Source organism: Clinocottus analis, unplaced genomic scaffold (genome assembly GCF_023055335.1).
Source record: "Clinocottus analis isolate CAN_PGR_092001 unplaced genomic scaffold, fCliAna1.0.p SCAF_2, whole genome shotgun sequence".
Lineage (NCBI taxonomy): Eukaryota > Metazoa > Chordata > Actinopteri > Perciformes > Cottidae > Clinocottus > Clinocottus analis.
Genome location: NW_027175931.1, coordinates 1,818,618 through 1,843,046, shown reverse-complemented (window position 1 = coordinate 1,843,046; position 24,429 = coordinate 1,818,618). Strand labels below are relative to the sequence as shown.

The window sequence follows — 24,429 nt, the reverse complement described above, 5'->3', positions numbered from 1 at the left end:
ACTGTGTGTGAGACTGTGTGTGTGACTGTTCGTGTGTGTGCGTGCGCGTGTGTGACTGTGTGTAAGTGTCTGTGACTATGTGTGTGTGTTTGTGTGTGTGTGTGTGTGTGTGTGTGTGTGTGTGTGTGTGTGTGTGTGTGTGTGTGTGTGTGTGTGTCTCTTACCTTATTAATGAAGGACCCCCTCCTCACTCCTCTCCTTTCTCCCTCTCTCCCTCTCTCTCTCTCTCTCTCTCTCTCTCTCCTTCTCCTCCCCCCCCCCCCCTCTCTCCCTCTCTCTCTCTCTCTCTCTCTCTCTCCTTCTCCCCCCCCCCCCCTCTCCTCTCTCTCTCTCTCTCTCTCTCTCTCTCTCTCTCTCTCTCTCTCTCTCTCTCTCTCCCTCCCTCTCTCTCTCTCCTCTCTCTCCTCACACATCGCAGCAGCAGCGTCAGTGCGCGCGGTGGATCCGGTGCGTGAGGATCTCTGGAGGTGGACCAGGATAAGCGGGTCGCGAGCAGCGGACCGGATCTCCTGCTTCAGCTCCGAGCCGCAGAGACACGCAGCAGGAGACACGCGGGAGACACGCAACCCCCACAGGTACGCTCCTCTTCATCTTCTTCAGCTTCTCTTCTTCTTCTTCAGCTTCTCTTCTTCTTCTTCTTCTCGCTCTTTCTGCACAAGTTTGCAGCTCGGAGCTGCTTTTAAATCACGGACGCGAGAAAACAAAAAGCCATAAATTAACTTGTGAGTCACGTGTTTATCAGGTGTACGGCGAGAGGGACACGCGCGTGCATTCGTGTGAGTCTTTTCTTCACGTGCCAGAGAGCGGGACGAGAAGTTTTCACGGCCGGTGGAGGAGACGCGGCCGCCGGCTGGTTGCGGATGCGCAGCCGGTGTGAAGCAGACTGGTGACTTAATGACGCGTCTCAATGGAGAGGAACGCGCGTGGATTTACGTGTTTATTTCTTCTCTTTGTGCTGCACTTCCTTTAAAACGTGTTTGCGTCGATGGTGATTTAACATCATTGGAAGTTCATCAGAACTAAATGTCAAAATATGCAAAAAAAAGGTTGTTTTTATATATTTATCTTGCTGACCTGCAGTTTTCCTGGTTGCCTGCATCGCCCCCAAAAACTTTGAAATCCTAACAGCCCTGACACCCGGTATCCTACTTTATATATCTGTTTAATGACTCTGCCAATCGCTCTTTATACAGAACTCCGCTTAAAATAAGTGCAATTTAACTTCTCTTCTCCCGGTCTTTAAAGACCATGACGTAAAACCCCACAGATGCAAATTCATGCAACGATGATTCATTCGGCATATCCCGGCTCATGATACACAGCACGGCTGGCTGTGTGCAGGGGGAGAGGACTTCTCATAGCGGAGCAGAGAGCCGCAATCAGCGCAGCGAGGCTACAGGTGAAAGTGGTCAAAAACATCAATAATTTGAGTGTAGTTTGGCAGAGGTCACTGTCAGGACTTAGGGAAGTCATTAGAGGTTAATAGAGTTATGACTGTGTGTGTGTGTGTGTGTGTGTGTGTGTGTGTGTGTGTGTGTGTGTGTGTGTGTGTGTGTGTGTGTGCGTGTGTGTGTGTTCTTCAAGTGCCTCAAACTCTTCTGTTTGAACCATCAAATAGAATTAAAGAGCCCCGTTGTGCTCGTTCATTCATTGTGTTGTAATACTGCTGATGGGGGACAGACTCCCACATATGCTGCAGGACATTAAAAACTACTTTTAACGGCCCCCACAAAGGGTCTAAAGACGCATCGTCCCGGTGTTATATTGGGCTCTTGAGCTCGTGTGTCCAAATCTGTAGCTCATGCACAAACTCACCGTGGCCCTCTACTGCAGCCTCTGGCGGCCGGCGATAAGGCTGGAGGGGCCCGGCTCCCACTGAAGGCAGCTTCTTATGGGGGAGGATGAGGGCGGGTGGGGGCGGGGGGGTCAGGCTCTGTGACCACTTTGATTAGGGGATAATAAAGCATTTATAGAGGGGGGCTTTCAGGTGACGTCACTCGCCTGAGAGGAGATAAAAGTATATGGAGTCCGCCCCGCTAAGCTCTTATTTCTTGGCCGGCACCGAAAATATCATCACAAAGTGCAGACGAGGGGAGGAAAAGAAAGAGAGAAAGAGAGAGTGAGAGTTTGCTCCCTGTGAATTTATGTTCATGGTAAAGTTACCGTGTCGCAAACTCTGAGACGGGTTCGCAGGAAGTGGCAGTTTTTCACTTCCTGTGTCGTACGGGAGGTTTCGGATCAACTTTTCTTTGCTGGCTTTCAGTATCGATTCACCTCCGTGAATTATATGCCCACAGAGTGAAATATATAAATAAAACATACATATAGATACCGTCCTTTATGGTCCTCTTTAAATGTGCCCTCCGGCGATCGTTGGCGACTTTGCAATTTCTGTTTTGCGAAGTCGATGGCGACCACGGGACGACTTTACGCCTCGCCGTGGACGAATCCGACGGCTTCCCCTCGGACCACAAGGAGGGGGGGGGGGATCTTTTAATGTGTCGGCGCGTTAACGCCCGCAGCAATAAAGCAAATAACAATCTCTGGCGGTTGCTCCCGCTGCCGCGCACACCGGCTAACGTGGACTGCGATGTTAGCGGTGGGAAACTTCGTATTTAAGTATCCGAATATTCGCTGGCATCGCAACTCGATCGATGACCGAATGGATGAGCTCGTCCTCTGTGTGTGAAGCCGGTTACATGGAGACGTTTATGAAGGCGGAGCCGCCATCCGTCAGCAGAGGCTCCTTAACCCGGACCATCAGAGGCCTCCGCCCATCGATTGCCCATTGATCTCCTGCGGGAGGATTTATGATCATTGGTTGGAGGAGCGAGAGGAAAGGGCAGTTTGCTACACGTCTCCCTTCCTCTTTGCAGGTTATCTCCACCTCTCCGGCTGTAAAGACATGATACTCAGCCCTTTTATAACACCAGATAATCATGTTTCATGTTTAATTCATGTTCTTCTCACTGGGTGACCCTCGTAGTTCGGGGTCAAAGTGTCCCGCGAAGCGTCTAGAAGACAGAATTACTGGATTTTCTCTGGAAATAAGGGTATGTTTGCATGTGGCAATGAGTGGAAATGATGCTTTTGGTTCATTTAGATCCAGTATTACTTTGGTGTCAGGCTGCAGGAACCCCTGAAGGTCCCCGGACCACACGTTGAGAACCCGTCCTGCTTCATGTGAATAAGACATTGTCTGTTGCTGGAAAGATGATTGGGACAACTGACGAGTCGCTGTGCATCACCAGGGGTGGGTTTTTTAATGTGTGTGTGTGTGTGTGTGTGTGTGTGTGTGTGTGTGTGTGTGTGTGTGTGTGTGTGTGTGTGCAGCAGCATTAGTATGACTCTAAGATATTAAGCCCTGTCATGTTCGGTAAATAGCCATTCATCACACATTCCTCTCCCTGTGATGGAACTCGCAAGATCCAATCCATTAGCCATACGCTGGGTGTCCACTCAGTGTGTGTGTGTGTGTGCGTGTGTGTGTGTGTGTGTGCGTGTGCATCATCATAATTCATTATAATGCTTAAGGAGTTGTGACATACATGAAAGTGCATCTGGAGCAGCAGTTCTGTAATATTCACGTTTCAGAAACGATCATACTGAATCTGCACCGTGGATATGTGTGTGTGTGTGTGTGTGTGTGTGTGTGTGTGTGTGTGTGCGCGTGCGTGCATGCGTGTGTGTGTGTGCAGCAAGGCAGAGGATTGATGGATGATGAGTTGAACTGGTAACGACACGGCACAGAAGCACTCTTCCACCACGATGAGATGCCCGGTCGCCTCTGGTTGTATAGAAGTCTCTGCTTCATGTGTTAACGCTGCATTCTCTCTCCTGACCACCAGGGGGCGACTCCTCTGGTTGTCACACACTGATTTCACACAATGTTTGCTCATGGACATCTGGTTTAAAGTCATGAAAATGTGGTTGTGTTACCCCTGAAACACAATGAACCCTTTTCCATCATCACCTTGATGACGACCTCTCGCAGGAGAAAGATGTCCGCTCTTTCTCTCTCTCTTTATTTACCTGTAAACTCTAATCTTCTTATCCCCCCTTCCCTCCTCCTCCTCCTTATCTGCATACAGCACTCCCATAAAAACTTGTAAAAAACATCCATGCTGGAGTTTGCGTTTCTCAGAGGAGATAACGGGGATCAATTTTCACAGATCGCATTCACAGCTTTTCAGCAAGCTCACTGCAAACACACACACACACACACACACACACACACAAGGGCGTGTAAACTCACACTCGTCCAGCGTCCAGAGCATCTCTCCGGCTAAAGTCTTGCGATATCGCCTGCGGGGTCTTTACGAAGCAGAAGCCGAGCAAAACGCTCGCACAGATATATCTCGTCTCGTTGACAGAAACCGCCGTGAATCGGTGTCCGCGGGTCCAAAATAAAAACACTTAGGGATGCACGAGTGATGTTTTGTCCTCTAGCTCACGATGCGGTAGCTTGTTATTGCTTTTTTTTTTAAATAAAAAAAAACTGACGCCCGCCGTGTTCGTAAGTGTTTCTTTAGTTTGTTGAGACGTAAGAGGGCATAAATTCTCCCCCTCGTCGTTTTGTAAGAACGAATAAATGAATGTGGAGCGACACCGGCTAAGTTATGGTGATTGCCAGCTCTCCTGCCCAGCTGACGACGCTCCTGCCGACATTGATCCATCTGACCGACGCCCCCCCCCCCCCCCCTCCCTTTCCCCCAAATCCAACAACAATAATGTGTTCGGTTACCCACCGTCTCCCTTGACTTACGGCCCTCTCTTCCCGTCTCCTTTTTCTATTTTTACCGGCAGGTCACCTGTAACTTGTTGGAGACGAGGAGGACGAATGGAGAGGCAGCGGAGAGAGAGAGGATGAGAGAGGGAGAGCTGGACCCAATGGGAGCCCGTCGCTCGGCCGGCTTTTGAGTTGAAAAGATTAAATGGGACTTTCCCTGAAGAGGGCCGACGCGGATTTTCTTTGACGTCCCTTCAGTGTTTTCGGCCTCCTGGTCTCCGTCCGTCGTGGGAGTCCCTCATGGCTGGACGCTAAGAAAACCCACCGACATTGTTCCGGTCCTCGCCCCCTGCCGCTCGCCCCGGGGGGGGGCCCTGCGCACCGCCATGGAGAAGACGTACTCGCTAACCGCCCACTACGACGAGTTCCAGGAAGTGAAGTATGGCGGCCGCTGCAGCAGCGACATCCTCAGCAACGGCATGACCCTGCACCTGGGGGGGAGCCTGGACCGCCACGCCGGGCGCAGCCGCGGGGGGACGCTGTCCAACGGCCGGAACCGCGACCCGAGCGGCGGCGGCGGGGGCGGAGGCGGCGGCGGCGGCGGGGGGCTTCCCCGCTGGAGCCGGAGGGAGATCTGCCTCCTGTCGGCGCTGGTCTTCGCGGCGGGCATGTGCGTCATCCTCGGCAGCATGCTGGCGCTCAAGGTCATCTCCCTGGACGCGCTGCAGGACCCGCAGTGCCGGCAGGACTGCCAGCGCAAGCGCACGCTGCTGCGGGCGGCGCGCTTCATCCAGGCCAACATCGACCCGACCATCCAGCCCTGCCAGGACTTCTACTCCTTCGCGTGCGGCGGCTGGCTGCGGCGCCACCGCATCCCCGAGGACAAGCTCAGCTACGGCATCATCTCCGCCATCGGCGAGCACAACGAGGAGAAGCTGCAGCGGCTCCTGCTGGAGCCCATTCGGCGGCACGGCCCCGAGTCGGCGGAGCGCAAGGTCAAGGAGTTCTACCGGGCCTGCGTGGACATCCGGGAGATCGACAACCTGGGGGCCGACCCCATGACGGAGGTGATCGACGGCTGCGGCGGGTGGGACCTGGTCGGGGCCCCGCCCGGCGCCGCCGGGTGGGAGCGGGAGGGCGCCGAGCTGAGGCCGGACTTCAACGAGCTGCTGTACCGGACGCAGGGCGTCTACAGCACCGCCGTGTTCTTCTCCCTCACCGTCAACGTGGACGACAAGAACTCCTCCAGGAACGCCATCAGGGTGAGCGAGGGTGGGGTTTCTGTTCCGGCGATGTCGCCGGCTGCAAACTGCATTTCTTTTCGGTGCATTAGCAGCTGCTTGACCCTCTGAGCCCCCGAGGCAGTTTTGGGGCGTTTTTCTCTCCGTAGCCTTGATTTTTACTGCAATATTAAAGTCCTGCGCCTCTGTGGAAACAACACAACCACGGCTGGAAGGAGAGAGAACTCAAACACGTCTGTCCAGCAGAATACCACAGTTACAACGTCATAAATGATGCAATTCAAGATGAATTTCATTAATAATGTATTTAAAACAAATAGGTAACAATGAAATCTCTACATGAAAAAAATTCCAAGTTGCAGAAAGTATAATGTGAGCTCCACATGCTACATATACAAACATGCTACACATATAAACATGATGAATGCTACATATACAAACATGCTACACATATAAACATGATGAATGCTACATATACAAACATGCTACATATATAAACATGATAAATGCTACATAGACAAACATGCTACATATATAAACATGATAAATGCTACATATATAAACATGCTACATATATAAACATGATGAATGCTACATATACAAACATGCTACTTGTAAACTTGCTACATATATAAACACAATACATATATAAACATGCTACAAATATAAACAAGCTACATCTACAAACATGCTACATATATAAACATGCTATATATACAAACACAATACATATATAAACATGCTACATCTACAAGCATGCTACAATGTTAACCGGTCCTGTATGCGTTCAGATCGATCAGGAGGGGCTCACGCTGCCTGAGAGGAGCCTCTACCTGGGCCAGGACGAGGACAGTCTGAAGGTAAACACACCTCCATCTTCAACGCCGTCCCATCATCCCCCTCTTTCACCTCATCACCCGTTAGTCCCCTGTTTTCCTCCCTTTCTTCACAACTTTTCTTTTCCATAAGATAGGTATTACTGACTTACCATCATCCTGAATTCCTCTTTCTTCCCTTACTACTCTGGTTGTATAGAAGTCTATGCTTCATGTGTTAAAGCTGCATTCTCTCTCCTGACCACCAGGGAGCGACTCCTCTGGTTGTATAGAAGTCTATGCTTCATGTGTTAAAGCTGCATTCTCTCTCCTGACCACCAGGGGGCGACTCCTCTGGTTGTATAGAAGTCTATATAAGTGACTCTACTTCTCTCTTGATGTATTCCCTCAGTAAACATTGTAAACATGAGTTTATGTCTCAATCTCTAGTTTCTAGTCTTCTTCTATACAGCATGATGTTCATTTAGTACATTATGGTCTGTTGGAGTCAAACAGACCATAAAGCAGGGGACGCTTTAGGGGCGGGGCTACCAGGTGATTGACAGGTCGACACCAGAGACGTATACGACGTCTCTATGTCGCTCCTCCGCCGTCCAAATATGGTTGCAAAAACGCCAAGCTGGCGACATTCAAAATGTCAACGCCTTATCCACACTCTTCCTCCCTCCTTCCCTTCTTCCCCTTCTTTCCTTCCTCCATCTGTCCTTCTGACCCTCTCTCTCTCTCTCTTTCTCGTCCTCATCAATCCACCTGTTTTCCTGTCGCCCGCTGTGCTTTTGTTGTCCCGTCCACTTTGCCACATGTCGCCCCCCCTCCCCTCACTCTCCCGTCACCGGCCATTACCGATGATGTCGCGGCGCCGCCTCTCAGATCCTGGCGGCGTACAAGGCCCTGATGGAGCGCTTGCTGAGCATGCTGGGAGCTCACAACGCCACGCAGAAGTCCAAGGAGATCATACAGCTGGAGACGCGTCTGGCCAACGTGAGCTGATTTGGGCGCGTTTGTTCATGTGCATGCATGCGTGTGTATGTGTGTGTGTGTGTGTGTGTGTGTGTGTGTGTGTGTGTGTGTGTGTGTGTGCAGTGTTGAGTAAAAACCTCCTCTCTCTTTCTCTCTCTCCAGATCACTGTGTCAGAATATGACGACCAAAGAAAGGACATCAGCACCATGTATAACCGCATCACCCTCCGGCAGTTGCAGCGCATCGCTCCTAGTGTGAGTGCTGCACACACACACTTATATGTAGTGTGTGTGTGTGTGTGTCTGTGTGTGTGTAGGCTGTGCATTTTGGGTAGAAGCAGACGTGATGGATTAAGATTTGAACTCCAACTGAGCATTTTAAGTAGTGTGGCGAATGTGTTGGTGTGTTTGGGTGAGCGAGGGAGTGTTAAAGCGCTTTACACACACACACACACACACACACACACACACAACACACACACACACACAACACACACACACACACACAACACACACACACACACTCACAGAGGCCAAAGCGACTCTGAAAAAGCTATCTGCCCCGCGGGGAGAGACAGGGAGGTTGAGCGATGGAATAGGTAGAGAGAAAAGGAGGAAATGAGGAGACATTGGTAGATGTTGGAAATCATGGAGGGAGGGGGGAGAGAGGGGAGAAGATGGGGGGAGGGAGGGGGGAGATGAGGGGGGGGAGGGGGGAGGAGGCACTGGAGACGCAGGCGGGTGGTGCAAGGCGGGAGGGCGGCTCTTTTCTAAAGCAGCGGGAACACTGACATGAAATCCTCAAGATGTTTCATGTTCGAGGGAGGGACAGATAAGGGGAGGAGGGAAGGAAGGAAGGAAGGAAGGAAGGATGGAAAGACGAAGATTAAGAGTTTGATTTTTAACTCGTCGGACCAAAAAACTGCACAAACAGAAAAAGTGTGAAGTTTGTGTAAAAGACGGAGACTCGACCAGATGAACGGCTTCTGAGTTTATTCTCTTTCACTTCTTCACTCACTGTGAAACTAAACTAATATATATATATATATATATATATATATATATATATATATATATATATATATATATATATATATATATATATATATATATAATTCATGACTTTACCTTCCTCCTCTTCGCTGCAGCTTCACTGGAAACGTCTGCTGGACAAAATCTTCCACGACAACTTCTCAGAAGACGAGGAGATCGTGGTGCTCGCCACCGATTACATCCAGAAGGTCTCTGACATCATCAAGACCACCTCCAAGAGGTAAGGGAGGGGGGAGGACGGGAGGAGGAAGGGGGAGGGAGGGGGCGAGGCGGGTGGAGGGAGGGGGCGAGGCGTTAAGTGCGTCGAAAATCAATGAAATTAGACGCAGCCATTTTTTTGACGCTGTACTTTTCGAGCGTGACTAAGCGCTTTTGTTTGAGGTTGTTTTGTGCGTGTGTGTTAGTGTGTGTGTGTGTTTGTGTGTGTGTTCATGTGTGTGTGTGTGTGTTTTCTTTGGTTCAAGGCTGCCACTTCAGTTTTGGGCGACGTTGCAATGTCACGAGGTGTATGGATTGTTTTTTGAGTGCTGCTGCTGTGCATGTATTTGTGTATTTGTGTGTTCATGTGTGTGTGTGTGTCCATGTGTGTGTCTGTGTGTGTGTGTGTGTGTGTGTGTGTGTGTGTGTGTGTGTGTGTGTGTGTGTGTGTGTGTGAGGTGAGTCTGTTGGGTGAACTTCCACTTCTACTGCAGCTGATTATTATTGATCTACACCCACACCAATCTACCACCTGCAGACACACACACACGGACGGACAGACACACACACACACACGACCACACACACACACTTTCTTCACCTCATCTCGTTCTTGACAGCCTCCCGGGGAGCCCCCGTGGGGCTGCTGCCCGTCAGGATGTGTGTCACGGCGACTGACAGCTCTCCAATAGTCGCCGTGCTCGACACAAACGCACAACCAGCTGTCGGCCTCCTGCGGCGACGGCGGGTTTTCTCCGCTTGTCGTTGTCTCCGCGTGTTTTCTCCGCTTGTCGTTGTCTCCGCGTGTTTTCTCCGCTTGTCGTTGTCTCCGCGTGTTTTCTCCGCTTGTCGTTCACGTCTGAGACTCGATGCTCGTCCGTCTGACCCGCTCGGACGTTTTTTGGGGGCGACTTCTCGACTCCACGTCGTGGTTTTCCTCTCGATCGCCTCGTCTCGCCGTTTGTTTGCGAGCTGATCGATTCGGAGCGGCCGGCGCGGTGTCGATCAATCATTTGTAAGAAACTGATCGTTCATCGTTATTGATCGGCAGAGATGGAATATAGGTTTCATAGCTTTTATTAATTTGTGTTTAAACACCTGAAACTAAGACGCAAAATGTTTTTGTCATATGGACGACCGCTGACGTTATACCGGTGTTTTTAACGTACTTTGCTATCACTTTTTAAAGAGCTGTTATCAAAAATACTGTTGGCTTTGTTTTCACATCTTTCTTCAACATACTATTTTAGGACTTTTTATAACTTTTTTTGACATAATATACTATGACTTTAATTATTTGTATTGACATATAATTACTTTTCCTGAATCTTTTCGACACATCTCCTCTAACTTTGTTAACCTTATTTGGACATACTGTAACATTACTTTTTAAAAACTTTTTGGACATACTGTATTATAAATCATGTTTTTATCGTACATACTACTATACTATGACTTTTGTATGACCTTTTTTTGACTTACAACTTTTTAACATTTTTGACATGCCTATGACTTTAACCATTATTTTAATACTATAATATGAATTTCACAATTTTCAGCTACTATGCTATGACTCTTTAACAACACATCACTCTTTTTTTACTATGACTTTAAAATACTGTACTATGACTTTATTATCTACGTAAATACTAAACTATGACTTTATTATTTATTTAAATACTAAACTATCACTTTATTATTTTTTAAATACTAAACTATGACTTTAACATTTTTTAAATACTACACAAAGACTCTTTAACAACACATGATACAATCACTTTTTATGACTTTACTATGACTTTAACATCTTCTTAAATACTAAACTATGACTTTATTATTTATTTAAATACTAAACTATGACTTTATTATTTATTTAAATACTAAACTATGACTTTATTATTTTTTTAAATACTAAACTATGACTTTATTATTTCTTCAATACTATGCTATGACTCTTTAACAATATATATATATATATATATAATAACTTGTCATGACATACTTTACTATGACTTTTTATAACTCAATCTCGTATTTTAATAGACTACAAAGTCAAAGTACTTGAATTTATGATACTTTACTTATACTTTAGTATTTTAAAACACACTTTCAGCTTCTCATGATTTTCTTTACGATACATAACTCATGATTATGTTCTATACTCTGACCTTTTCTTGACATTTTACTTTACTAATCACATTTTTTTACATTTTAATGATATTTTATACGTTTTTATGATGTTTTCGCGACATAACAAACATTTTTGACATTTTTTTTTCTTTCACATTTTTACAGCAACAAAGTTTATTTTTCATTTTAGAATTCTTATCCATGTTTTATTTCGCTTACTTTATCAAACACAACACCAGATACAATCTCATCCGTGTAAACTTCTCCTCTTCATCAGATTCATCCGTTCTGTGGTTCATTCACGATAACTCTTCCTCGTCTCTTTCATCTGCTCTCCTGCCGTTCTTCTCTTTTTAAACGCTACGCTCCAAAGCGCTATAATCTCTGGGTTGAGTCGTGTAATTCCTATAATTCATAATCCGCTTTGTAAAAGTTAAGCTTGGAGCAGAACGGGAGAAAAGAAAGAAAGAAATAGATAGTTACTTTATTAATCCTGCAAGAGGAAAATGTTTTGTTATAGCAGCATTTATACATACACGTGAGCAATAAACAATAGAAAATACACATAGAAAAAAAAATAGAATACAATAATAAAAAATGCCCAATATATACAAAAAATATAAATATACAGATGAATAAAAATGTTTATAAAAGTACTCAAATGTATTGGATATTGCACGTATTAGTTTATTAAACATAAACTAAAGTATCATAATATAAAACATGTTTACTTTAAGGCGACAAAACTGGAAGTGCAAAAAAAAATGCTGATTTATCACCTGGGTTCTAGCCGTTTAATCTAGTAGTTGTTGTGATATTCTGATATGGACTGAAATAATAAGAAAAATGCATAATATATACAAAAAATATAAGAAAATGCATAATATCTACAAAAAATATATAAGGAAATAATAAGAAAAATGCACAATATATACAAAGAATATTAGAAAATAATAAGAAAAATGCAAACATATACAAAACAATAATAGAACAATAAGAAAAATGCAAAATGTATGCAAGAATAATAATTAAATTCACAGAATAGCACTTTTCTGGTCAGACAGGAAGAGAAGGTGAAGGGACGTGACTGTTGGTCTCCTGGCCTTCGTTTGGAATAAATCAAAAATGTACTAATTGTTTGGGTTTTGCTTATTTTGTAGTAGGAATTTCTCTCTCTCTCTCTCTCTCCTCTCTCTCTCTCTCTCTCTCTCTGTCTCTCTCTCTCTCTCTCTCTCCTTAAAGTGACAGTGTAGAAGTGTGTGATTATTCCTTTGGACCATCGCTCCTCGTCTCAGCTTGCAGACGCTCCGTCTCTTTCGTTCCTCTCGTTGTTTCCTGATCTCCTCGTCCATCCTCCTCTGATGGCTTCAGTAATCGACTCTAGTCCACGTTTCCATCATCCGCTCTCCTCGTCTTCTGTTGCCTTCAATGATCTGAGTCCTGTCTTCTCTCTCTCTCTTTTCACGTCACTCCGTCAGCTTCGTCCTGAAAGTTTAAAATCGACTTCTGCTTTTCTCCACGATGGACGTATGAATTATATTTAAACGTTAAAAAATGTTGTAAAAGCTTTTGCTTACAAATTATTGTGTTCAAGCATTTGAAGTTCTAAATATATTCCATCAAGTTTCCATTATGCGACTCCTCTGGTTGTATAGAAGTCTATGCTTCATGTGTTCAAGCTGCATTCTCTCTCCTGACCACCAGGGGGCGACTCCTCTGGTTGTATAGAAGTCTATGCTTCATGTGTTAAAGCTGCATTCTCTCTCCTGAAGTCCATCTTCTCTTTTTATTACGGACCGCTGTAACAAGAAGAAGGGAGGCAGCAGTTTGAAGACGTTCTCTCTCTCTCTCTCTCTCTCTCTCTCTCTCTCTCTCTCTCTCTCTCTCTCTCTCTCTCTCTCTCTCTCTCTCTCTCGCTCTGTAACTTTTTCCCTTCACCGAACTCTTTCCTCTTCGGGCTCCATCTCTCTTCATCTGTCTCCTTCTTCCTTCTCAAACTTCTGCATCTCCCGCCTTCAATTCTGCCTGTAAAAAAAAAAGAAACGTCTCTCTCTCTCTCTCTCTCTCTCTCTCTCTCTCTCTCTCTCTCTCTCTCTCTCACACTCTCTCTCTCTGTCTCTCTCTCTCTCTCTCTCTCTCTCTCTCTCTCTCTCTCTCTCTCTCTCTCCATCTGCACCTCTTCCATTGTCTCCTCATCCTTCTCCGTTTCTCTCACTTCCTGCCACCTCCGGACCGTCTCCAGGAAGTTCTTTATTTGAACAAAAGGTGTCACACCCGGCGCTCGCATGCAAATGAGGGAGTCGAGCCACCGGGTTTCCTGGAGTTGCTCATCAGCATATTGCTCAGGAGGACTCCTCACATCAAGGTTCCTCCTCTCCACCGCGGCGAGCAAATAAATACAGACGCCGAGGAAACCGGAGGTAGCACTCGCAGCGGGACGACAAAAAAAAACTCACAACAATAAAAAAAAAAACACTTCCTGTTCCTGCCGCTTCGCCTGTGAGTAGTTTCAGTTATTAGTTTAAGATTCTGTTGATTTAATGCAACAAAATATCAATATCAGGGAGGATTTTATATGGAAAGTATCTTCTCTACGAATGAGGCAACAGCAACTATGTTGCAACAACCAAAAGTACACAAGTATACATTATGAAAGTGTATTTTAATAAGATTAAAGTGTTTCCATGTTAATTACAGCAAAACACAGGAAACTAAAGTACTAGCTGATGGAAATGTCGTAGTTTTGCAAGTATCTAAAATAAAATAATCCTTTATTAATCCCTCAGTGGGGAAATTACAGGATTACAGCAGCACGGCTCACAAGTAAATAAAGATAAAAGATTAAGTAATATAAACAAACAGTAGAACGGTAGTAAAATAAATCTAAAAATGAAACAGTGAGAAGAATATTAAATATACATATGGAATAAACATGTGTATAAAAGTATGTTTAAGTACATATTGCATGTATTAGTTTATTCAACATAAACTTAAGTAGCACAATATAAAAACACGTTTACTTTGACGAGTGAAGAGTCAGCTGTGCGCTTCAGGGTGTCGCGCTGGATCCTCCTTTCCACCTTAACTCCTTTCCTTCATCCATCCTTCTCTCCTTTTTCCTTCACTGTTTTTTTTTAATCACCTTAACTCACGAGTTTGTGTTTGACTGTTGAGTTCAGGGAGATCAGGATTCCTCTGAAACACACTCCAGATTAATTTAATAGAACCACACACACACACACACACACACACACACACACACACACACACACACACACACACACACACACACAGGAGGTGAGAGGTGGAGCCGGCTGTCTGCTGACGTGACGGATGCTTTGCTTCTTTTTGACCCTCGTCTCTTGCCACCTTCACACCTTTTCTTTCATCTATTCTTCTCTCTTTCTCCAACATTTCTTTTCTTCCTCCGCTCATTTGTTAGTTTTGTTTCTTCTTCTTTCCTCCTCGGTCATTTCTCCTCGCCCCGTCTTCCTCCTCCTCCTCCTCCTCCTCCTCCTCCTCCTTTCCCTTTAATCTCCCTTCGTTCTCCTCCTGCACATCATTCCTCTTCTCTTCTCTTCTCTTCATCCTCCGGCTGCTATTGACGCCTCCATCCATCCATCGCGCTCCCATTTTCCCCTCCTGTCCGTTTCTCAATCAGTGAGAATACACGCGCTCCATCTTTACGGCCATCTATTGACCTTCCTCCTCTTCCTCCTCCTCTTCCTCCTCCTCCATCTCTCACATGTTCTCCCATCGACAGTTCTTCCCATCATACAAGTCGACTGACAAGAGCCGTCACACCTCATCCATCTTTTCTTTTCTTCTCTCCGCCGCCTGTGTGTGGTGTGTGTGTGTGTGTGTGTGTGTGTGTGTGTGAGAGAGAGAGAGAGAGAGAGAGAGAGAGAGAGAGAGAGAGAGAGAGACTGCAGCCAATCCCATTAGCCAGATGAACAGGCCTCCAATGAAGGGGAAAGCATAATGACTACACCAGCGTCACACACACACACACACACACACACACACACACACACACACACACACACACACATACACACACACACACACACATACACACACTCCTCCCTTGCATCTCTTGCTCTCCGTCTGCTCCCTCCATCACTCTGTGTGTACTTTTATGTTCAAGAAAAGATCGTGAAATACTTCGTTATGTTCAAGAAAAGATCATGAAGTACTTTGTGAGGTTCAAGAAAAGATCGTGAAGTACTTCGTGAGGTTCAAGAAAAGATCGTGAAGTACTACGTGAGGTTCTAGAAAAGATCGTGAAGTACTTCGTGAGGTTCAAGAAAAGATCGTGAAGTACTTCGCTAGGTTCAAGAAAAGATCGTGAATTAGAAAGAAAAAGATTGTGGCCTCATTAAAACCGTCCTCGCCTAAATAACACACAAACTGTTTTCCTGCCTCCGTGCTGCTCCGTACGTCTACGTTTCCTCTTTTCATTTCATGACATGAGATATAAAATCATTACCTCCCGGCTCATTACCTGGTAATGTGTTGATGCGAGGGGGACGCTGTCTTTTCATCTCTCTAACCAGCCCCATTAAAACCCGTTCGGCTAACGAGGCTTCACTCAGTCCTCGGTGATTAAGACCCGCCGCTTCATCTGTGCGGCGCTCCCGGCTTTCATTTAGCGCCGCGGCGACTCCATTACGGCACAAAGCGAACACCGAAGTACACAAGTGTGACCGTGTAGGGGAGGGATGGGTGATTTGGGAAAGGGGGGAGGAGGGGGGAGGGGCGAGAGACGAATGGATCGAGTTTGGGAAATAATTCACTTTTAGTAGCTTAAGATTATTTATTTTTATGCTTTCTTTAAGGTCAAAACAGTAATAAATCAGTTAGAAGGAGAGAGACGTATAGTAGAAGGTACTTTCTTTTAGTGTTGACTCTGCCGCCCCCTGTGGACTGAAGCGGTAGTGCCTCTAAGCACCAGGGTCCCTTCATGGAAAACCGATTTCCAGGCCAAAGTTGTGTAAATGTGTTATATTCATGTGTTCATGAGGTTTATTTAGTTTAAATAATGAATCTGTTTTTAAAAGAAAGAGACTCAAAATATCAGCAGCATACATACAGGCATCTATGTAAATGTTTATTCTTTTAATCAAACTATTGTCTCTCATTCATTTGAGTCATTTAAGGTTTACTGTATGCTTTGAATCCTCATTGTTAGTTTAAATACTACATTTTATCACTTTTTACTGTTCACACACACATTTCACACAATGTTTGCTCATGAACATTTGGTTAAAAGTCATAAAAATGTGTGTTTAAACTGAAAATTTGGTTAAAGGTCATATAAATTTGGTTAAAAGTCATAAAAATGTGGTTTAAAGTGATGAAAAGTTGGTTAGAAATTATAGAAATTTAATTAAAATTCATGAAAATTTGGTTAAAAGTCATAAAAATGTGGTTAAAAGTCATAGAAAAGTCATGTCCATTGGTCACTCGAGTCCCCTTATTTATTTATTTACACTCCCTCCCTCCCTTCCTTCCTCCTTCCTTCTACCCTTTCCTCCTTCCCTCCCTCTCTTCCTTCCTTCCTTCCTTCCTTCCCCCCTTCCTTCCTCCCCCGTCAATTAAATCCACGAGCGCTCTCTCGGCGGGACCTCGGGGTGCTGTCGCCGAGGCGCTTTTTGATTTAATATCCGTCGCGCAAACGGGAAAATACAGAAGGAAAAAAAAAAAAAACAACAAAACAACAACATGCCTTGAGGTCGGCATGGAGCCTCGCAGTGGGGGGGGGGGGGGGGGGGGGCATTTGTCGCCTCGGGGCAGAGGAGATGTGAGCACCCAGTGGGTGGGGGCACGAGGACCGTCGACTGCGGGGAGTAGAAGAAGAAGAAGAAGTCACAGCTTGAATGCATAAATGAATCATCCGTTTTTCTCTCCAGCTTGATGTTTGTATTTTTCCTCCTCCTCCGCTGTGAGTCACTCTGGATTAGAGCGAGCTGCTCTTAACACCGCTGGGTCCTCTTGACTCCTCTTCTTCTTTCGCTCTTCATCACTGTCTCTCTCTCTCTCTGCTTCTCGACGTCTCTGCCAGATGGAGAGACAGAGCTGTGAGCCAGTCGGGAGGAGAAGAGAACAATAACTACAGAGACCATGCGTCACTTTAGAAAAGTCAAATTAAGCTTTTTTTTTAGTTATTTTAGTTCCAAACATAAAAAAGCACCTTTGTTCAGTTCTGTACTTTCACATCGGTCGCAGTTCTCAACAATGTTTATTGATTTTTTAAAAAATATGCATTAAAATCAACACTATGTTACAGTGGAAAACTCATTTAAAAGAGATAAACACACCTTATCGCCCCCTACAGGTATCTGTTTGTATTTGTTGCTAAATCTACGAAAATAAACACGCTTTAATTCGTAGATTTCCCACGAAGTCGACTCTGATGCAATAATGAACCAGAAAGTATTTAGACGCCAGAAACACAACACAGGTGGAAGGTTTATTAAATATAACTATTATAACTTTTTTAAAAAACAACGTCTTCAATCCAAAAGAGGCCACTGTTTGTGTAGCGGCCAGACCTTTTGCGTAGTTGTCGTTGTCACCGTCTGTCTCTGGTTTCAGGCTCCTCGTTTACTTTTTTGAATTTATTTGCCGCTCATTAACTTCCGTACATAACTTTTAACCCCAAGTCACGATCTTCAGGTCGTGGTTTTGTTGCTTTGACCTAACAGGTTGTTTCCAGCGACGAGTTTATTTCGATAAGACCGCATGTGTGTAACGTCTCACATTTAACAACTTCTTACCATCATAAAAAATCTCTCTGATCTCCCGAATGTCATAACTTCTCCACAGTTTCAGGAATTCATCACTTTTTTTCCCCTCATATTGTTTCTTTACTTTCTCTTTTCCGGTCCATCGTTTGTCATTTCGACGCGGCCGAATGGTTTTGATTGGTTCCTGCTCTCGGATCAGGAGAACCGGCTCTGGTTTCAAACCGCTCACACTTTTTGTATTCTACCCTCAGTCACTCCTCCGTCCTTCTCCTTCACCTTAACCCTCCCCAAATGATGTTAAACCCTCAGCTTAAGTTTAGTGAACAACAAAAAAGTCATGGTTTGGCTTAAAACAGGGGTGTCAAACATCCGGATCCGGCCGCAAGGGGGTTCAGTCCAACAGAAGAATTTTTAATTTTTTTTTTTTTAAATTTATTTTTTATTTTTTATTTTTTTTTATTTTTTTTTTTTTATTTGTAATTTTTTTTTTTTTTCTTTTTTAAATTTTTTTTTTTTATTTGTAATTTTTCTTTTTGTCTTTTTTTTTTAGACTAAAATGAGCAGAGCTTGGATTCAAACCTCGGGTCGTCTGCTAATAAGACAAACATGCTTTGATCCACACTCGCAATTAATGTGAGCACTGATACTATTGTGTAAGAAGTCGTTAAACATGGATGACGTCATGAAAGTGGCGTCACAAACGCGTCACAAAGGAGGGAATCTGCAGAGGAGAGCAGGCAGATGAACAGAGGGCTGGCGTCTGAATGTTTGCTCTTTATGTTTCTAGGTAATTGTTGAAAGACCTTAAAATAGAGTTTATCATATAAAAACCTTCATTAATGATTAAAACATAGAGAAACATTGTCGTTAATTATGCGTTATCATGCTGTGATTTTACTGGTCCGGCCCACTTGAGATCAAAATGGGCAGCATGTGTTCCCTTCACTAAAACGAGTTTGAAACCCCTGGCTTAAAATGACCACGAAATTTAAAAAAAAAAAAGAACAAAATCACCACAAACTTGGTCGCAACAAAAGTCCAACGAACAGAACTTTGTGTTTGTCGCTGGAGTCAACCGATAAAAGCGTCAATGCATCCATGCGGATGATTGACGTTCGTGTCTCGCATCGTTCCCTTTCGCTTTGCTGGCGACCTCGTAACCCCCCCTTGTTTCCTGCGTCCTAGGGTCCTCCACAACTACATGCTGTGGCGCATCGTGGCGGCGCTCAGCGAGCACCTGTCCACCGCCTTCCGCAGCACCATCCACGAGTTCTCGCGGGAGATCGACGGCACCGAGCAGCAGCTGGAGCTCGGACGGCTTTGCCTCACGCAGGCCAACAAGCACTTCGGCATGGCGCTGGGGGCGCTGTTCGTCCAGCAGCACTTCTCCTCGCAGAGCAAGGCCAAGGTACATGGACGAAGGGCGGGGGGGCAATGCAGCGGGGTCTGTAGATATAGGGGCTCAAAAGGTAAATGTATATGTAGTATGAACATATTCATCAAAGCAGCTTTGACCACATTCAAAATTGTCAGAATCAGAATCAGAAAATACATTTTAAAAAATCGATAAAAAAATAAAACGATAAAACGATCAATGATAATAATAAGAGTAAAGTAAAGTGCACGGAATCAGGTTATGATTTTTGAAAAAAAAAATAAAAAAAATATCTAAAATAAAAAAACAAGCTTTGACTCTCCCACAATGCAAATGAGTTCTTTGCAGCTGCGAAACAAAGAAAAACACCAAATAAAAGTTTCAAATTTTGGCATTTTGTGGTTAAATCTGCATTCCAAAGCACTTTGATCGACGTCCATTTTTGTGCGATTCACTTCCTGTTTGTGCCAGTTTTGTTGCACAATTTCTACTTTAGTTTATTAGAAAGAAAATGGTACAAACTGTACGTATTTACATGCCGTGAGCTCTGTTTTCGTGTCAGCTTTGTCTCGGCGTCGACCTTGAAATAAATCGTCAGGACTAAAAAAAAACGTTTCAACATTTTACAACCGCACGACATCGCTCCGATCTTGCAAATTTCACATCCTTTCCCACGACTAAAACTCATCACTTTATTAATTTTTCCTGATCTTGTATCTTTAACTTTCGATTGTCCAGTTTGTCATTCCTGCAGAACCGTCTTCATCTCTCACACGTTTATATTTTTTTCATGTTTCTAAGTTGCTCCCCGCGGTCACTCCTCTGCCCTTTGGTCCTTGTCTCCTTCACTTTGATCCTTCCCTCCATATGTATTCCTCTCTCGGCGCCGCGTCCACTCTCACGACACGGGGATCCGCTCCCCGATAGCATCTCTGACCTCTGTGACCCCGGCGCTCTCTCTCCTTAAGCCTCCCATCATCTCCCCTTCACCTTCCTCCTCTTACACTCTCACGGTCTTCATCCCTCAGCCGAGCTGCCGCTCGTCTTCTTTTGCACTCGTTTTCAAACGCAGGACTCATAAAGCGTGAAGCGAGTCCCATTACTTTATTTCCAGATTTAAGATTCTACTCAGATGCCTAAAGTTTACGTTTCAACTACGCTTCAAGCTGCTGGAGCCTCTTCTGAAACTTTTACAATCCACTGAAGAAGAGCGATTGTTACATAAAACTGTAAATCATCTCTTGTTTTGTCTCACATGTTCCTTTTATTATAACGCCAACTTTATTCAAACAGCCCGAGTGGAGATAAAGACTTTTTAGTGAAGAAAGAGCCTAAAAACAGTTCAGTTTTCAGATTAATTAAAGAATACTGAAGATTTTTTAAGCGTCCCGCAAACGAGTCGCCGTAAACGAGTCGCCGTAAACGAGTCCCCGTAAACGCGTCCCCGTAAACGCGTCGCCGTAAACGCGTCGCCGTAAACAGGTCCCCGTAAACAGGTCCCCGTAAACAAGTCCCCGTAAACGCGTCCCCGTAAACAGGTCCCCGTAAACAGGTCCCCGTAAACGCGTCCCCGTAAACAGGTCCCCGTAAACAGGTCCCCGTAAACAAGTCCCCGTAAACAGGTCCCCGTAAACGAGTCCCCGTAAACGAGTCCCCGTAAACAGGTCCCCGTAAACGAGTCCCCGTAAACGAGTCCCCGTAAACAGGTCCCCGTAAACAGGTCCCCGTAAACGAGTCCCCGTAAACGAGTCGCCGTAAACGATTCGCCGTAAACAGGTCCCCGTAAACGAGTGCCCGTAAATGAGTCTCCGTAAACGCGTCCCCGTAAACGAGTCCCCGTAAACAGGTCCTCGTAAACAGGTCCCCGTAAACGAGTCTCTGTAAACGCGTCCCCGTAAACGGGTCCCCGTAAACAGGTCCCCGTAAACGAGTCTCTGTAAACGCGTCCCCGTAAACGGGTCCCCGTAAACAGGTCCCCGTAAACAGGTCCCCGTAAACAAGTCCCCGTAAACAGGTCCCCGTAAACGAGTCCCCGTAAACAGGTCCCCGTAAACGAGTCCCCGTAAACAGGTCCCCGTAAAAGAGTCCCCGTAAACAGGTCCCCGTAAACGAGTCTCTGTAAACGCGTCACGTTGCTGCTGGCAGCGGTTAAAATGGACGCCGTGTTGCACACTAGTTTTGTGAAATGAAAATGGAAACGTCCGCGCCGGTCGAGCGCTTCTTCGACTCCCAGGTTCGTGGCGTTTTTTCCTCTTTTTTTTTATAGCTGCAAATGGGGTCGCTGGCAATTACATTTCAGACGTGAGATCTCACGTTGCACACGAGACGCGACGCCAGAAGCTGCAGCAGCGAGTTCACAGAGGTGGAAAAAACCAACGAGAAACTCTGTAGAAGAGAAACGTCTCACTACTTTAATTAAACCTTCTGACTTTCTAGTTTAGGGGAAGTCCGAGCACTTCCTCTGCTTTTCTCTAAAATATATATATATATATATATATATATATATATATATATATGTATGTATATATTTGTGTGTGTGTAATGCTAGTTTTAAAGACGTATGTAAAGAAGTATTGCTGAGTTCTTGCATTGAACCGATTGCTGTTCGTCTTCAAAAGCATTTATTTGTGTTTATTTAAAGTCCAGCGTTGATTGTTGCTCGTTTCCTTTAAGATCACCGACCTTTAAATGTCAACAGCTCACACTCGATGGATGGATATATAAATCGTTTATACACACAGGTGAAGCAAAATGAAATATATATATAATAAATAATGAAGTAGAATGATATGAAATGAACTAATAAAACAACAATGCAAAGATAAAACAGTGTGAAGATGTTTGATCTGACCAGAAAATTGCAAAAATGCATGAATATTTAATGTGAAACGTGTGTGTGTGTGTGTGTGTGTGTGTGTGTGTGTGTGTGTGTGTGTGTAACCCCTCCAGGTCCAGGAGCTGGTGGAGGACATAAAGCACTCGCTGGACCTCCGGCTGCAGGAGCTGGATTGGATGGACGAGTCCACCAAGGAGGCCGCCAGGGCGAAGGTTCGAGTCCCGCCGCGTCCCGTTGGGATCCGAAGAAGAAGAAGATTTCATTATTTCTTCTTCTTTCTTTCTTTCCGGCGGTTTGATTGATTGCTCGGTGAGATGGAAGTGTGTGATAGCATACATCAAGGGCTTGACTTTGAGAAGCGGGATCGCCTTAATCCGGATCTCTCCGCCGCGGCGCCGGTTTAGGGCGCCACCAGATATCCTGCTAATACTTTTACAATCTGAAGTTATAATCCTGTTAGAGGGCCATGTGGAATATAAAGAGCTTCCTGTAATCCTATTACGCCGAGTTTGCTTGATTAGCGCGCGCGCGTGTGTGTGTGTGTGTGTGTGTGTGTGTTGAAGTAGTTGTGTCTCCTCCATCATCATCATCCTCCTCTTCCTCTCCTCCCCAGCTGAAGCACATGATGGTGATGACGGGTTATCCAGACTTCATGCTCAAGCCCGAACTCATAGACCAGGAATACGGGGTGAGTCATGAACTTCCTGTTTCCCTCCCTCTCTCTCTCTCTCTCTCTCTCTCTCTCTCTCTCTCTCTCTCTCTCTTTCTCTCTGTCTCTCTCTCTTTCTCTCTGTCTCTCTCTCTCTCTCTCTCTGTGTGTCTTTCTTTGTCCCTCTCTTTCTCCCTATTTATAATCTCTCTCTTTCTCTCGCTGTCTCTCTATCTCTGTCCGTCTCTCTTTTCCTCTCTTTCACTCTGTCGCTCTCTCTGTCTCTCCTTTCTCTTCTCCCTCGTTCTCACCCTCTCTCTTTCTCTCTTCTTTCTCTTTCTCTAGCTGTCTCTCTCTCTGTCCATCTCTCTTCCTCTCCCTCTTTTTTCCCTCTCTTTCACTCTGTCTCTTCTCTCTCTCGCTCTCTCTCTCACTGTCTCACCCTCTCTTTCTCTCGTTCTCTCTCTTTCACTAGCTGTCTCTGTCTGTCTCTCTCTCTTCCTCCCTTTCTCTCTTCTCCCTCCCTCTCTTCTCTTTTCTTTCTCTCTGTCCATCTCTCTTTCTCTCCCTCCCTCTCCTGTCGTTATTTTAACCCAATTCACAATCTTTTTTTCTACTTTTTTTTTTTTTTTGTCGCCTAAACCCAACGAGCTGCTTCCTGTAGAGACGGAAGTTTATTTTGAAAAGACTGTGAGAACACGTGTTGTTGGACTTTAGTCTGAAATCACAAGAACAACAAGAAGTAACAGGTTTTGTGAGACATCAGACAAACCTGTTTCTACACAAAACAGTGTGCACACAGTGAGAAATAAAGTGTGTATTCATCCTCCTCTCCAACCTCGTGCTTCTTGTGGTTGCAGTTCGACGTGGGCGAGAAGACGTACTTCAAGAACATCCTGAACAGCATCAAGTTCAACATCAAGCTGTCCGTCAAGAAGATCCGGGAGGAGGTGGACAAGACGGCGTGAGTGAGACGCGAAAAGACTTAAAAATCTTACTTCTTACAGACGGAGCGATTAAAAAAAAAAAAAAAAGGAGGTTAAATACTCGTTGAAACGCAGCTTCGGGCTCGCTCACTCGGACGCCTCTTAACACGTCTGACGCGCCCAACACGCGTCCCCGTAAGTGGCTTTATTTTAATTTTTTTTTCAGTTTTGACACATTTGTTGATGCGCCTCGAAATTAAACCAACAGATTTCACCCCCCCCAAAAAAAAAATCGACACACGCAGCTGGAGAAAATCCATTTGATTTACTTTATCTCCGGCAGCCAGGCGGCACGCAGAGCGCCGAGGGACATGCGGTTCATTAACGAAAAATAAAAGAATAAAGTTTAAAATATAATGTAAAACTGAACCCCTCGGATGGAGCGCCTGACGTCGCTCGCCAGTCGCTCGCCAGTCGCTCGCCAGTCGCTCGCCAGTCGCACGCATTAGTATTCGAAGGTGCTCGAGAAAAGAAAAAGCGACTCATTAGCCGCACACTTGAGTGAAATCACACGCTGCTCCTTTATCACCAACCAGGAAGTAGATGAATAAAAAGAAGCAGAACCTTTTCATCACTCGCTCGCTTGTCGCCGGGAAATAAAGAAAGCCAAACTCTCCTCCTCCCCGTCGGGGCGGCGTTTTATCACTCTTCTTCTCTCTCACTCTTTCACCTTCTCTCTCTCTCTCT

General features: G+C 45.2%; 1 protein-coding gene across 2 annotated transcripts in view; it reads left to right on the top strand.

Annotated features, from left to right (window-relative positions):
* Positions 1–449: 449 nt before the first annotated feature.
* Positions 450–24,429, top strand: part of LOC137790426 (endothelin-converting enzyme-like 1) — a 35,935-nt gene continuing 11,955 nt past the window's right edge. The window contains exons 1-10 of one of the 2 annotated variants that reach the window (XM_068584659.1): positions 450–575; positions 4,807–5,991; positions 6,762–6,830; positions 7,677–7,787; positions 7,929–8,021; positions 8,915–9,039; positions 19,082–19,304; positions 22,221–22,319; positions 22,721–22,795; positions 23,617–23,720. In XM_068584659.1, coding sequence (XP_068440760.1) covers positions 5,116–5,991; positions 6,762–6,830; positions 7,677–7,787; positions 7,929–8,021; positions 8,915–9,039; positions 19,082–19,304; positions 22,221–22,319; positions 22,721–22,795; positions 23,617–23,720 — 1,775 coding nt within the window. In that variant the 5' untranslated portion in view covers positions 450–575; positions 4,807–5,115. Of the gene's footprint in view, positions 576–3,194; positions 3,254–4,806; positions 5,992–6,761; positions 6,831–7,676; positions 7,788–7,928; positions 8,022–8,914; positions 9,040–19,081; positions 19,305–22,220; positions 22,320–22,720; positions 22,796–23,616; positions 23,721–24,429 lie in introns of those variants that run through there. The other variant, XM_068584660.1, reaches the window with a different exon arrangement.